The sequence below is a fragment of the Chanos chanos genome, chromosome 2 (assembly GCF_902362185.1).
Source record: "Chanos chanos chromosome 2, fChaCha1.1, whole genome shotgun sequence".
In the NCBI taxonomy this organism is placed as follows: domain Eukaryota; kingdom Metazoa; phylum Chordata; class Actinopteri; order Gonorynchiformes; family Chanidae; genus Chanos; species Chanos chanos.
The window spans coordinates 52,690,719-52,706,665 of NC_044496.1; the positions used below are offsets into that span (position 1 = coordinate 52,690,719).

Sequence of the window (15,947 nt, forward strand, 5' to 3'; positions counted from 1 at the left end):
AGCAGGACTTCTCTGGAACTCCACACGAGCGTGGGCCTTCAATCCAATTTGCTGAGCTTAAAAACCCTCGCGTCTCAACGACGTTAACACTTTACGCGATCCGAAACGAGTTACCGCTGTGAACGTAACCCGTCGATCAAAATGGAATCCCCGAGGAACTGAGTTTGCTTCCTGTGAACGAACAATGTGTGCTACACATTTATAATACATACACTGAGGGAGAGCAGTTGGATTAATGCCTGTTGATTTGGCCAGTTCCTTTAAAACCAGACCAAGACCTTGGAAAACGAGACACTGAGAGAGCAGCTGGTCAGAGGCGAAAGACAAAAGAGTCGTGATTAGGTGAGAATGAGTTGGAGGTCATATTATAGCTGTGGGCAAAGAGAGAGAGAGAGAGAAGAGAGAGAGAAGAGAGATGAGAAGAGAGATGAGAGTAAAATGAATGTTATTGTTGAGTAAGTTCATGTGCTCCAAGGCAACTCCTGATGTCATAACACAAGGGGGAGGTACTCTACCCATCTTTCTCTCTCTCTCTCTCTCTCTCTCTCTCTCCAAACCCCCTCACTCCCCCAACCCCCAACCGTGCCCTAGGGTTTGCAATGGGAGCCTCCTATTGGCTGCTGCTCTGATAGTGTTGCTGAGAATAACCACCAACCAGGGGCAGGGTGCCCCTTCACACAGTTACCACAGCAACCCCTCAAATGAATGCAGGGACCATGTGGAAGCAGCAGTTTGGCTAGGAGGGAAGAGCAGGGATACGAGGCCTAAAATGCAAGCTCTTGTGCCAGGGCTGGTAACAAAGGTACAGCCATGCCCAACGCGTATCAAGTGCCATAAAATGATAGCGCTGATACAGGATCAGCTCCCTCCAGATTATATAACTATGTTCATTGGGATCAGGAAGGGCATAAATCGACCTGAGATCAGCGCTCCCACTCTGAGAAATCTGATACATACAATCCCAGATTAAACTTGTCTGACAATGCACTTGGCTAGAATTGCATGAAGAACAACCTTATACCAAAAACATAAACGCAGACTAAAACACAGCCTAAAGATTGAGAACTGGCAGGAAAAAGAAACGATATATAATTATTCACAGAGCTGGGGATAAATGTGCACACATAATGCTTGTGTTGAAGATATAGTCCATAAGCCGCCTGTAAAAGACAGATTACTCCCATGACTGAGTGTGAAATCTGCCAAGCTTGCATTGCACAGGTAAAAGCCCTCCATAATCTCATGAATCCACAGAAGCCCAAGACAATTAATGCCGTCAAAAGGCATTACTGATGTGTGGATGATACAAAAGTGCACATTATCTCATTATTCAACAGGTCTGGGCTCCAGACGTCCAGGGACCTTCAGATTGGGGAGCTTAGATGACTCTCTACAGGGGGGCACCTAGGACCAATTTAACCTGTCGTATGTAGACTGAGGCAGGTACGCTATTGAGAATGTAGTCTGTTGACCATGTTTCATAGGTGTTAGAAAATGTTAGCCTCTGCTTTACAGTACAAATCAAGTGCTACGAGAAGAATAAAAACATTTTTAAAAATTATACACATATGCGGATTCATTTCTTGAAAGCAGCTGAAAAATCTTTAAACACGTTAAAAGCCTTATTGATAACTGAGGTCTTGCAGTGCTTAGGCAGTTTTAGCAGAGGCGAGCGTGTGTGTCAACGTTGGCCCAGAAGAGTGGGGCTGGCTAATTAGATTGACGGGCAGGTTGCCCTTACCTTGGCAGGTGAAGCATTTGACATGAAAGTGTACACTCTGCACGCGCACCACCTCCCCTTTACAGACATCCCTGCATCGATAACAGTGGATTGGCCCAGAGCTGCGATCATGGCCATAGGAGCTCTGCTGATAGGGTACTGCTGGAAAGAAGAGAGAGAGAGAGAGAGACAGAGAGAGAGAGACAGAGAGAAAGAGACAGAGAGAAAGAGAGAGTGGATTGTACATAACATTAGAGTCATTTAACAATGTATAGTATTACATTAGAGTCATTTAATACAAGTGCAACTTGTGAGGGAAAGTGTCCACGTGGTCCCCAGCAATAAAAACAACAGAAGACGGCACTTTCTGTCTGTGTGGCCTATGAGAATAAGATCTTTCTCTGTTATTGTAACACCTTTCATTAACATCTTGTCTAAAACTGTAATGGTTGTTACATTACTAAAGCCTGGGGCCAATCATATATCCTCTCTCTCACTCTCTCTCTCTCTCTCTCTCTCTCTCTCTCTCTCTCTCTCTCTCTCCCTCTCTCGTTCTGAAAGACAGTATTGATGGTTCAGGGTATGAGGCCGATTTCCATCTTATTACGGATGCATCCCAGGCACTCAAACATTCTGCCAGCCAGTGAATCAATTACTGTGCAATCACTGCAGCAAGCGCTTTTTTCCAGGTTTTGTTTAAATGGATTTAACTGGGAGGAAATTGGCTAAGCAGTGTCCACATAGTGGCTCACTCAATCACACGTTGAAAGAACCCAAAGCAAAACATTTCAGAAAGGAAAGGACATTTTAGTGATATATAGCAACACTTGAGTCGTAATGTATAAACTAAACAGAGCTATGAAGCTATTCAACAAAACAAAACAAAACATTAGAATGCCCCAGCCTAAAAGTTCAGCAGCTTAATATAAACTCATTAATGAATTCCATCCACATTGTGTGGCATTAAGTATTAAGTGTGTGTGTGTGTGTGTGTGTGTTTTAAGGTGTGTTCACATTGTAAGAATAACTCCCAATAGCTTTGCAGACTCTTAGGAGCCTGACTCCAATGCTCAGGGGTTCATTGTTCCTTTTTACAATGCTGGCAATACAGTAGAGCCCCACTGTCCACTATCAGGTTCACATGGTCCTGTTGTTTAGCTCTCTGAGAAAGAGCAGGGTGCAGAGGGGGAGAGAGAAAATTGTTTCTAACCTGACTAATACATACTGCAAACAAGATTGTAATCAGGGGTGTGTAAAGGATCAGAATAAACAAACACAAGTATGCACCAGGTAAGAAAGGATATTGATTTTTACAAAATTAGCTGACAAATGGTCCCATTTGTTGGCAAGGATTCAGTAGAACCTCATCGCGAGCCAGGGCACAGAAAAATGGTTGATTTAAATCAACTCCCATAATGCTCCCTTTTAACCTGCTGTGTCAGGTTCACCCCATGTTTAATTTTATGGGTGTGGCACTAAAACAGGTAGATTTTTTTTTTTTTTGCCCCTGGACCTAAATGAGCCTAAATGTAATATCTGAACATGGTGAAGAAACGCTGGCATTGTAGGTATGCACTTGTGGCTTCTTATTTCAATAACTCGCATCCAGTTTCTAAGAACTGATAAGCCTCATGTGTTCCAGCTACTGTTAGACAATCAAAAGCTTTATTTACACATGCTTAAAACCTTCACAATGTTTCCCTCTCTTCACAATTTCATAACCTATCGGAAAACATTGCGTTCCACTGAACTTTTTTCTCTGTGCAGCAAAGAACAATGAGCCATTAATACAGTCGCTTTTCCTTCTTGGGTTCATATTCACACTCCTAAGGTTGTAGTCACGTCTTCCTCTGGAAAAGCTGCTCTTTACCTGTATCGCTGCCAACGCTGCTTTTTTGTATTTTACACGTAGCTTTCAAATCCATGTAAGAACATCTAAGCTTAAGTGTCTAGTCTGCAAAAGAACAAAGTTGAGGTAAACTGTGATTAAGATTGGCCAGGTTAAGGATGTTGTGTTTCAGTTCTCTGATAATCCCCAGAACTGACAAGGGCCAGAGCAGAACAAATTTTAAGAATCATATTTTATCATGCACTTGTCTGAAATAGTTTAATAGAGTTGCACCATCAAGGGGAACCTGTGTATCAGTAACAGAGGTAGTAGTGTACATTTACCAGTAATCATAAATGAAAATATGTATATTCACCTACTGTGAAAGCACAGTGATTATCGTTCATGCTTTTAATGCATTTTATTACTTGTCCTCATATAGGCCTAAGGATGTCCAAGAAAGAAAGGGGGAGAAGGATAGAGAGAAAGACAGAGGGAGAGAGAGAGAGAGAGAGAGAGAGAGAGCGAGCGAGAGAGAGAGAGAGAGAGAGAGAAAGAGGATAAGTCCATTAATCCTATGATGGTGCCAACATTAATTGTCCCTAAGTGGGGAGGATGTCTTTCATTGATGTTCTAGAGAAAAGGCATTATAAGGCAGTGCACACCTGATACAAGTGGGAGGACTTGGAAATCTGCGTAAGATTTAGATGGAGAAGTGCACTGTGGAAACCAGACCATAGTAAATACGGGCCTGTGTCCATAGAGTAAGAGCCATACAGATTCTACATTAAAGTCAAAACCACAAAATCCAATTTAGTGATTGGTTTTTGCACTCTTAAATTACATGCTCGAATAGTTGAAGCTCCATTTGGGATAAAAACTCTTTACCCTCTTTGGAGGAACTTCACATTTATTCATGATCTTAATAAAAAAAAAATCTATAAAATGCTAAGTGTTGGAAACAACATATTGAAACCAGTCAGGTCCTGTCCACAGTGTAAATTTTACGTTGATCGGCAGGTGAATAAAGTATGGCCCAGTGACATCCGGCCTCCAGTGTTAGGTGATAACCAGTGGGCAGGGGAGACTGATGCTATTTCTGCCCAGGGCTGAAAAGCTTCCTGGGAGATTACAGTCAGAAAGGATTCTGGGAGATTGGAGGTGACAGGGCTGTTCTCGATTTCACCAAAGCCAATGCGAGAGGGGGGTGTAAACAGGACCATGTGGGGGAAGAATCCACTCATCCTGACCAGAAATAAGAACTGGGAACCAACTTTGGAACAAATACACCACAGGTTAAATCCATAAACCGAACACATCGCATAGCGCATGAGCTTAAACAGATAATTACACTGCAAATTCACCGGTGCTAAATTAACACTCAGAGTATTGAACTAACACTGAAAATCCACAAGGATATATACACTCTTAGTGTTAATTTAACACTGTTGAATTTGCTGTATAAAAGTCTCTCAGAAGGCCTCAGTCACTTTTAACCCAGCTCTGCAGAGTGGTTAGAGTGGTACAGCATCAAGAATTTCAGCAACATGAGAAGTAAATAATACAATTTTTTTTCTAATTTTTTTTTTCTTTTTTTCAGTGATGGGCCAGTGGCCGTGCAATGCCTAGTCACTCATGGCTGACAGCACAGAACAGAGGGCTGGCTGCAGAGCCCAGGCAAAGATTTAAGTAAATCACGAGTGCAACGCTGGGGTTCTCAGCGCTGTCTGTAAGAGGCCTGTGCGTATGAGCTTTGGGAGAAACAGTCCAGCGGTGATTTATGGCCACTGTTACATCAGAGCCGGTGTTGCTGTGGCGACAGGAGTCAAACTGACCCCAAGCTGGTCTAATAATCACTCAAACCGGCCAAACTCAAGGTCAAATCAAAATGAGGTCTGAGGAGCCAAGCCTTCAAGGACTATGATCAGCCTTCTAAACACACCGTCTGGCAGAGTAATGGTTTGATGTTCCAACCGATATATCCCACTCATCAGTTACGGAGACACCGCAAGGCGCACGCTGGGAATGAGAGTTCGACGGGATGGAGGGGAAATCGTTTTTTTTGGGGGGGTTTTTGCGGACGACTCCGCGCAAGTCCCGCGTGCGAAACGCAAACAGAAATAAGAGATGTCAGTATCTGGGAAGCCAAAAGCTGTGATTCAGACATACAGAGAGGCTCCCCATCTTCATACAAAGCTTTTCAGCTGACCACTAATTACTCTCTGCCTTTTTTTTCTATTTATTGTGTTATTCTTGTTAATAAGGATCATTAATGCAGTACCTTCTGGCAAATTTAGCATCTGTTCTACTACTTTGCACACACTGATGTGAAAACAGCTTGAGGAGTTCTAAAGAGGTGAACAACTGCTAAAATGAAATGCCCCAAATGCCTGACTTAAATAGTAACAAAAGCTTCTCTGCATTTTTTAGGTGCTATTCATAGCAACTGACCTGCAGGACTGTAAGTTTCTCACAAAGAAAAATGTTCTACCTGAAGTTGAGTCTTACCTATCACACCAATGCACTAATGCATAAAAGTCTCAATGGTTAATTAGAAAAGTGAGAAAATTCAGATACAGCCTTCAAGGATGAAGTATCACAGAAAATTCCAATCACATTGCATCCACTGTCAGTATGACACAGTACAAACTCAAGTGATATGCAGTGTTTTCGACCATTAGCTTTCTTCTCCAACCTGTCGACCTTCGTGTCAAACAACCAAAAAAACATTGAAGACTGTATTGTATTTATAGATACGGGGGGGGGGGGGTTACTCAGGGAGAAACAGCAATCGCTTACACTAAGTTTGGGACTAGTATCTGCCTGGAGCACATACTACATCTTCACAATGGATCAGCGGAAGATGCGGATGTGACAAGTGTTAGCGTGCTGGCGAATTTCTTGCTCTGTCTTTTTTGTTCCCAGTGCTGTTAAATCATACCGTTGGGTTTCAGGGATGAAAAATGAGAGTTGGGGTCTGGTGTGGATGCCTCTCCAGATGGGGCTAGCTATTTGTTTATAGTAGCATAGCAGGAATCTGTCAGCTAACACTCTGCATCTGCCTATGGGTAGGCAGCGCTCTGAGAAAGCCACTTAAAAGACCCTAATCTATATCTTAAAAAAAAAAAAAAATCACAAACAAAAACAAAAACAAAACACTGTAACACTTTTGTGACAACAGACTCATTTAACTTGTCGCAAACTAAGTTCATCTCCCGCGCTGATGATAAAAGCACGCACGCGCCTCGTCAAAAATTCATTTGGTACACAACAGGGTACGGACCCATGAATGAATCTGAATGCGAAAGGTAGGACGGAGCGGCTGCATGTCGTGCTGGCTTACTGTGGAACAGGAGACGTATTTCCAGAGCGGGTCTGAACACCACGCGGAGGCAGGTTAGTTTCCGCCTCAGCGCACTCCTCAGGGTCGTGCTGACAGGCCTGAGGGAGCGGTGAGGGAGCAGTGAGGGTGAGGGAGCAGGAGAGAGAGAGAGAGAGAGAGTGAGCTGAGTGGTGAGTGCTGATGCAGTTCTGCCAGTCAGGAAACAATGGAAAGGACAACTTAAAGGGCTAGAGAACATGGGGGAGGGGTTGGCACCACAGCCCGGCACTGAATCTCACAAACAGAGGGCCATGTACACATACTGGCTCTCTCTCTCCCTCTCTCTTTCTGTATATGTCTGTCTCTGTCCCTCTCTGTTACACACACACTCACACACACACACACACACACACTCAGAGACAGTCAGACAGACAGCAACAGAGAAGATCAAGCTCTCTCTGTTACATAACAAAGCAGCTGGGATTATAAGGAGTCAGGAGATATAACCTTTGACCCTTAAGGTAAAGACCTATACCACACAAGCTGACCACTGAGGGCCAGCCTTCACTTATCTGGCACATGGAACAGGTGAGAAAAACACTGGATCATTTCCAAAGAAGTGACGGTGGGGTGGTCTCCATGCATGACCTGTCACCACAGTGAGACTGGATTAACTGCAAATGCAAATTCTCCAGTCTTAAATTAACTCTGGGAGTGTTTATATCATCATGACTCTGTCTGTCTGCATGTCTCTCTCTCTCTCTCTCTCTCTCTCTCTGTCTCTCTGCTGGACATCCTTAGGCTTGTATCAGGACAAATAATAAAACCTATGACTGATCATTAATTTAATATTTAATGCACAGTGCTTGCGCTACCTGTATCAGAAGGAGAATATCCATATCAGCATTTATGATGGTAAAAGAAGAGCACAGTGTTGTGTGCCTTACTGATGCATAGGTTCATCTGACATTAACTGCATTTTATAGTTTCCCTTTGATGGTGTATCAAACATATACATATCAGAAGTACACAGAAAAAGCTATTCCTCCACATATAATCTCCATTCTCAGAAGAAGAGCAAATGGGTTTTGAATGACTGAATCGAGAAGTCAGCTAGAGGGAGAGCAGAAGAAATAAAATGTGAGGTGAAGGAAAGAAAGAAAGAAAGAAAGAAAGAAAGAAAGAAAGAAAGAAAGAAAGAAAGAAAGAAAGAAAGAAAAATATCAAAAGGTTGGAGGTATCTCCAAGCCGCTTGTTCTTTCGGGCTGGTATTTCAATCAGGCAGAAAATGGAGGGCCATCAACCCAGCAGTGACCATAAGAAATGCAGGGAGAGAGAGAGAGAGAGAGAGAGAGAGAGAGAACAGTGAACGAAAAGACACAGAGGGATCTCAGGGTAATTGGACTGCAGTTCTGTTGCCTCTCAGCTATTAAGCCCAATGTAGTGTAAAACATTGTCGCGTGGTGTGGAAGCGCGTCTCCGACATACCGCGTGTCTGCTTGAGCGTGTAGCGGGCAGGTAAGTTTGAGATCTGTCGTCAGGTATATAATGGGGTAATGGCTGACTGCTGAGAAAATGACAGGTGAAGTGACAGGTGAACCAAAAAATACCTACATGTGCGTACCTTTTGTTCACCACGCTGAGACAAGATGAATTCAAAATAAAAAAAAAATAGAACAGAAAGAAAAGCACAGCTGCGCTTATTAGAGCTTTCGAAATGAGATTTCGCGATTTGATTTCGGACAAAGTGTTTAAACGTTGTTGCTTGTATCATTGTTGCCTTGATTAGTCTTTCATGACACTGCAGAAATCAGAAAAAAAATATTCACAAGATAAGCGCATTTTACTGATGTGTAGTTTAAGGAAATTATGGTCCACTTGCTCACATGATCTGCACAAAGTACTGGCATGATATTTTATTGTCTGTTTTTGCTTCTAAAAAGTCAAAAAGCAGAGAAAAAAACATATTTTTCATTCCTTAATTAGCCTAGTTGTACAATCTGTTCAGCAACTTGTAAGCAAAATGTTCTGTTACTCCTGAAGGCCAGGAAGAACTGTTCATTTGTTGGAATCTCTCCTGGTTTCTTTTCTCTTTTTTTTTTTGTTTTGCCGTAAGCCAAAGCCCAGACACATGTCACCCAGCCATCTGTCCACTGCTGAGACACACACATCACACACACACACACGCACACACACACACACACACACACACACACACAGACACAGCTCTGTGCTAGAGATGCTCATGTCTTCAGTTGTGAACCAAATCGTTTTTGAAAGAGAGGATGTGACTGACTGAAATTGACTGATAGAGCCTAGTATTGTCTCTTAAGGGACCTACTTCCCCTCGAGTTCAGAGAGAAAGGACCTAAGGCTGATTTTTCTGGAAGCACATGACGTTGTGATAGTTTGACACAGTTGGGTAGGGCTGTTTCTTGTCCTCATCAGCTGAGAATGGAATTCAACAGCTTAATGTAAGAATGGCAAATATTTTCGACAAGAACAACGGAACTATTTCATCACAAAGCTGCGAAGCATGTGCCAAGATACCAGGGCTCACAATGGACAGAGAGAGAACAAGGGGTTGAAATATCTCAAAAAGGCTAGTATGAAAAGAGCTGTTTATGTATCTGAAGTTTGCGAGTCTTTGGAGAACTCTCTGCCTATGGTGCGTGTTTATGATGAGGAGGAGGTGCCCTTGCCTTTGGCACAGGAACAGCATCGAATGATCAAACCTCAGAGGAGAGCTAGTCACTAGAGCCTCTCTCTCTCTCTCTCTCTCTCTCTCTCTCTGTGTATTTGTGTCAGAAAGCTTGCTGAGTTGTCAGCACGTTCAACAGTCTGCCTGGATAAGCCCTGCCATGTTTATAGTGAAACAATAAAGTATAATTATACGACATGTATCAGATAAGTATTTCTGCCATTAACAAACCACTCGTCGTTCACCGTTAGTCTAACTTCCTATAATTAACTGATGCTGAGAAAGAGGTCATGGGAAATTTCACCTAACAATGTGAGGTGAATTTTCCACCACTGCCACCCGTCTGTTCATTTCAGACAGCTATTTGTAAAGCTCAGAAACATTCCAAGGTATGTGCAACTTATAAATATGTCACCCACTCGCAACAATACTTGTGGTTAACGGGCGAGCGACAGATACCTGGCTCGTGGTTAACATTCACGTATCGGAAACTTTGTTCACAAAAAAAATATACTGTATGTTCAATTTTAAAAAAATCACAAATAACACTGTTTTGATGTGGATTTTTTTTTCTTGACCGAAGTTTCAAGCGTTATCTGGACCAAGGCACTGAGAGCGCAAGTGATGAACGGTCTTCTCTAATTTTCTTTCAAACGGTTAGAACGGTTAGTTTATCAATAAAACATCACAGTTTCATCAGTAACACAACGACCGTACGTTTGGAAGCTATTCTAACCTTATATCTTGCCAAACACATTTGTCAATTCTCGATGCCGATTTTTATCCACAACTGGGAGTTTCACCTCAGGTGAGGAGGAGGCGAAAGACTTACCGCTCGTGCTCATGATGCTGCACGGGTACCATCCAAAAAAGAGAGAGAATGAGATCAAAAAAGAGGCAATACAATTTCAGCAAAATCCAGATTTGTCCCTTTGTTCTCGATGGCTGTTAGAACAGCTGAAGTAATATAATAATTTTAAAAAGAAAGTGAAATTCATCAAAGCGTCAATTTTTTCTTGGTGTGGTCCACAGCAAAGACTGACCAGGTGAGAAATCCTTGATTGTTACTAGAAACGGCGGGGTGTTCCCGCTGTATGAGAATCCGATTACAACACTGCTCCTTCTGTGACAATGTGGGAGGAGGGTAAAACAGATTGTAGAATGCTATTAAGACGCAATGTTGTCTAGTCACATTCCATGCTGTTTTTGTTGTTTTCCCTGCAGGTCAAACACTCTCCAGTATCCACCGCGATGTTTACTCTGTGACAGGCGCTGTCACTGTACTCCAGCAGAGCGTGGATATGTAAGCGCTCGCTCCCATCTTCGGTAGAGTGACGTCAGGCAGCGGACTGGCAAGCAAGCTCCAAGCAGCGTGTTTCCTCGGGTCATGCAGGAGGAAAGCTGAAAGGTAGGGTTGGGTTTTTAACTCAACGTGCTGACAGTAAATACAGACGCGTAGTGCCCTCTTCTGGGGTATGGATGTAAGCACATTATGATTAGATTTTTAGGATCGTAAATTGGGCTTCAGAGATGCGTTCAGTGACCATTTTCTGATAGCGTTATACATAAAACTAAATATTTTTAAATTATCGTTTGAAAGAAAGTTAGAGGCCATAAATTGCGCACTCTCTCTCTCTCTCTCTCTCATCTACGTCGGAAGGTAAGCGCTCGTTAAAATAGTAAGTATATGGAGGCACTTTGGTATTGCTGCGCAATTCAAAACGTGTCGGTAAAGGTACATCAGTAAGTGGAATCAAATTCTGTACAATAAAAATTAATTTTGATGCTAATGTTATGGCAAGTTTGTCAGACTTGCAACTTTCACTCTGTTGTATTCATAAGTCTCCCTTCTAGATGTCGCCCGGGGGAGTTCTCGTTCATGTTCCGTTTTGAAACACTAGTGGGCACTCTTTGCCTTCGTTTGGCCGTTACCCTGCGCTCAGTGCTACACTCCCTTGCTTCACCGTTGGACACCTCTTTTGATACATGGAGACTGTCAGACTGCCGTGTTGGCATCAAAGAGGAAGTCATTTTTTAAAACTCTTTTCTTGTCTACTCTGTTGTTCTTTGTGTTATCCTAACCTAAAGGCAGGGTGGTATGACCGCTGTACTGTTGTGATGTCCAGAGCCCTGAAGAAACAATAGGCCACTGGTATTAGAGGAAACAGGACAATGGAGGGATATGCAAGGCATACCTCTCTCTCTCTCTCTCTCTCTCTCTCTCTCTCTCTCTCTCGCTGTCTCTCTCTGTGTCATGTGTTTCAGGGCCATAATGTTAGTGTTTGGCAGACAGTGACAGGGATCAGCTTTGCTTTGTAACCTCCAGCCATATTCAGCTATCCACAAGTGTAGCATCAGCACTCTGTTGGGAACACCACAATATTATCCCCAGGCCCCTCTGAGAAACAGACTTTTTGCTGATTGGATGAGAAATGTATCCCCAAGGAGTTAACCATGTGATCTTTTCTTTTGACTTCTCTGTCTGAGCTGCTCCATTGGACTGACAAATGTGAATAATATAAATAATGTATGAGACTTGGACATCATCCAAATCATCATTTTTACAAGATAATCTGAAACATGGTACATATGAATAGTACACAGTCCATCTCCTATTTAACATTTATGCATCACTATGTATGTATGTATGTATGTATGTATATATAGGGGTGTGTGTGTGTGTGTGTGTGTGTGTGTGTGTGTGTTTATACATGCATATACATATTATACATATATGTTTGCATGAAATTAGGAGGTCATTTTACTGAAAGCCCACTATTCTGCTGGGGGTGCCTTGTCAGACTGGGTAACAGTAATAGTCCCCACAGATAAAATAAAAAAAAAAAAAAGAAAAAGGTAGCACTAGTGCTTTTTTTCTGAAAGACGTTGTTATTGTGAAAGCTAAAAGTGTGGGTTTGTTTAGGTTAAAGTTAGGGTTAGGGTTAGGGTCAGGTTGTTATTCTTTACTATTTTTATAATGGAAGTCAATGGAGGGTCCTAAGAATCAAGCATGCATGGTAATTTGTGTGTGTGTGTGCGTGTGTGTGTGTGTGTGTGTGTGTGTGTGTGTCTGTGTGTGTGTCTGTGTGTCTGTGTGCCTGTGTGTGTGTGTCTGAGAGAGAGAGAGAGAGAGAGAGGGAATGTTTGAAATGTCTGTGTGCAACGTTTGTAGAAATGTCTATATGTTTATGTATTGGAATATTTCCATAGAAACAGGCTCTGAAAACCTGCAGTTACCCTTCATGTACTGATGATACCTGGCTTTTACCTCACATACAAAGGTTGAAAGAGTAACAGTTTCTTTATCTCTCTCCATGGACTTCTGATTTTTATGAGCTTCATATTCATTCTTGCTATCTCACTCCGCTTATCGCTTAATTGCTGACATATTTTTTGTGATTGAGGTCTGATTGTGACACAACTGATAAACAGAGGAACCTTTATATTTTTAAAGGATGCAGGGGTCTCCACCGTCAAACAAAGCAACCATTTAACTATTGTACTGAAATATGACAAAGCCCAAAAAAACAGGAAATTGGTCTTCCTGAGGGCATCAGGGCACAGGGGCACCGGAATGTTCTTTCCTCAGTTACTGCCTCACAGAACGTCACTCGTCGGCCCCTGAGCTAAACAATCTCGCGGGGTACTTACAGAAAACAAAATGTAATTTTATCATATTTCAGTACCTCTTGGTATGACTTTTTGTGTGTGTGTGTGTGTGTGTGTGTGTAGCGGCAATAAATGTCACATAGCTGTGTTTTATTTTCTCATCCCCCTTGTCAATGTGAGGTGGTTTTTGAACATAGCGCACACATGGGCATTCACAGCGTTTCAGCAACTGCATTCCAGGTCATCTCAGTAACCATTGTGCGGGATAGCAGCTATTGTGTGGATGAGCGGACATTGTGTGACCTGCCTGGCCTATTGGCTCCATCAGTAGGTGAATTGTCTTTCACAGATGTGGTCGATAAGCCTGTTTGTCCCGTGCGTGTTTGTAATTAGCCGTGCGGCCCTCATATCCAAGCACAAACCAGGCTAAGAACCATAAAGCCGTCTCTCCTTCCGTGGCAAATCTCGCAGTCACGTGCTCTGTGCAATATTTCTACTCAGGGTGACTTTTCTAATAGCTTACTAAGAGGTCTTAGAATGCGCAATCTGCTCCATGGTTTATATTTAACCAGCAGGAAATTGTAAGAAATGGCTGCAACATTACTAGGTCAAGGTATGTTATCTCCATGCGGAGAGAGAGAGAGAGAGGGAGATAGAGCAACAGGGTAAAGAAAATGCTGGAGCTAGAGGTCAGTCATCCAGAGGGTTGAAGTGACAAGTAAGCAGGAATATCCTGTCGAAAAGAAAAAAAAAAAGAGCGAGAGAGAGAGAGAAGTCATTGGATAGCACCACGTCCATTTTCCGTGACTTCTTAAAAAGCATGATTGGAATGCTGATGTTATAAGATGTCCCCAAGGATGAAAAGGCTCCTTTAGAATGCGAGTAAAGAGGCGTATCTAACTGAATGACGAGGTTAATCACGTATACAGCGGCTTTGTTGTTGCTGAGAACAAGTCTGACCTGACAGATTGCTTCATTTTCTGTCTCAGAAAAAAAAAAAACACACATTGCATTCCTCTCCTTGTAATCTATTTAAAGAGACATGAAAACCATTTTTCTGTAGATCGCTGAATGCAAGCAGAAATGTGATGCAGAAATGTGATGTATTTAAATTTCTGTTTACTGGATATGTGTTTCGTTGTTATTTATCATTCGATTATATATTTTTTTTTGTTTCCCTGAAGTTGTAAACATTAACTATTAGCCGTTTGGCTTGACCTTGTTTACAAGCTGTTGGAGAAGAAAGAAAGTGGAGGAGAAATAGAGGAAAGACAGAGAGAGAGAGAGAGAGAGAGAGAGAGAGAGAGAGTTCCAGCACCGTAAAACAATTTGGAGGAGGAGTTTCTGTACTTCCTGAGCAGCACAGTGCCCTCTCCACAGCACACGACCACACATGCACACGCACATACACATACTCACACACACATGCACACACCCACACACATTAACAATCTCTTCAGCCTACTCTTGTGATACAGGGGAACATGACAGTCGGTTTTAAGCAACTGGAGAGGAACTCCTCTCTTTCTAAACTAAGAACACATTGACAAGCCTTATGAGGAACGAACACACAGCTGGGAGTCAGCAGGACACAGGTAAGTGCTACTGACATGAAAAATCTGCGTTGAAAGTGAGAGAGAGAGAGAAAGAGCAAAACAGAGACAGTGGTTAATGAGCGTGTACTTCTGGGTGTGCATTTAAGCTTACATTTTGATGGGGCAGTAAGACAGGACTTTGGTGCCATGTGAGTGTTGAATGTTGACTCAACTGGAAGTGCCATACAGAGATTGTAGCACTCTCTCTCTCTCTCTCTCTCTCTCTCTCTCCCTCTCTCTGGAAGGTGTATATTTGTAATATATCTGAATGATATGTCTAGATGACAGTTTTTGATTTGGTGACCTCTCTCTTTGCCGAGTTGTTTGTCGTGCTCTGTCCACTCTGTTGCTGTACCCTAGAAAAGGGCCATTCTAAACTTAGAGTCCATACCCCTTACTCAGGTTACATACTTCCCCATTCTAGTCACTGCTATCAACACACATTTGCAGCGAAGCCGCTGAGCTGTACAAAAAGTGGAAGTTCTGAGAGGTTTAGAGACACACACCTTGATCTTTATGATTATTTCCTCAAAATAGACTGATAGATAATCTATGCTTTTTTTTTTTTCCACAAACAATTTCGGAACATTTCAATTTATTTTAACAGAAAATAAGACGGTCCAATATTTTCAGACTTTGGCATCAGATTAAAATAATCCAAGATTGTATAGAGGGTGTGTATATTCAGTTCTGAAGAGATTTGTGTGTGTGTTTGAATGAATCCTTAGCTTGATGATATTTTGGATGATCATTGAACTGTTGATCATTTATAAAACTGACCATGTGAATACCTATCCATAAACAGCTAAAACATTATTGCACTGGTTAGATCTACAAGTGGGTTTTTTTTTTTGCCTTATCTGAAGGGCAGTGTGAGGTAGGGAAGATTTTAAAGATACACTCAGGCATGCTTCAAGGCTGTTTACAGCTGACAACACTCACAAGACCGCTACTGATTGAATTAGGACCAAGCCTAATTCCAGCCTTCCACAAACGCCAGGAAGTAAGGAGCATTTTGTTCTATGTACAAGAGAGAGAGCTAAAGGGAGGGAGATAAAGAGAAGAGAGAAATAGAGACACAGCTGATAAGTGCTCTGATCTTGTTTGATGGATGTATGGTGACAGATTCCCAGCATGGTAGGTGTGAAACCTGTTCTCGTGGCATTTCTTGG

The 15,947-nt window shown here is 42.3% G+C and overlaps 1 protein-coding gene across 2 annotated transcripts in view; it reads right to left on the reverse strand.

The window, feature by feature from the left end:
• ablim3 (actin binding LIM protein family, member 3) overlaps positions 1-10,416 on the reverse strand; it is a 51,837-nt gene extending 41,421 nt beyond the window's left edge. The window contains exons 1-2 of one of the 2 annotated variants that reach the window (XM_030764647.1): positions 10,404-10,416; positions 1,742-1,879 (exon numbers count right to left, since the gene is read on the reverse strand). In XM_030764647.1, the coding sequence (XP_030620507.1) occupies positions 1,742-1,879; positions 10,404-10,416 (151 nt within the window). Of the gene's footprint in view, positions 1-1,741; positions 1,883-10,403 lie in introns of both variants that reach the window. The other variant, XM_030764645.1, reaches the window with a different exon arrangement.
• Between the last annotated feature and the right edge of the window lie 5,531 nt (positions 10,417-15,947).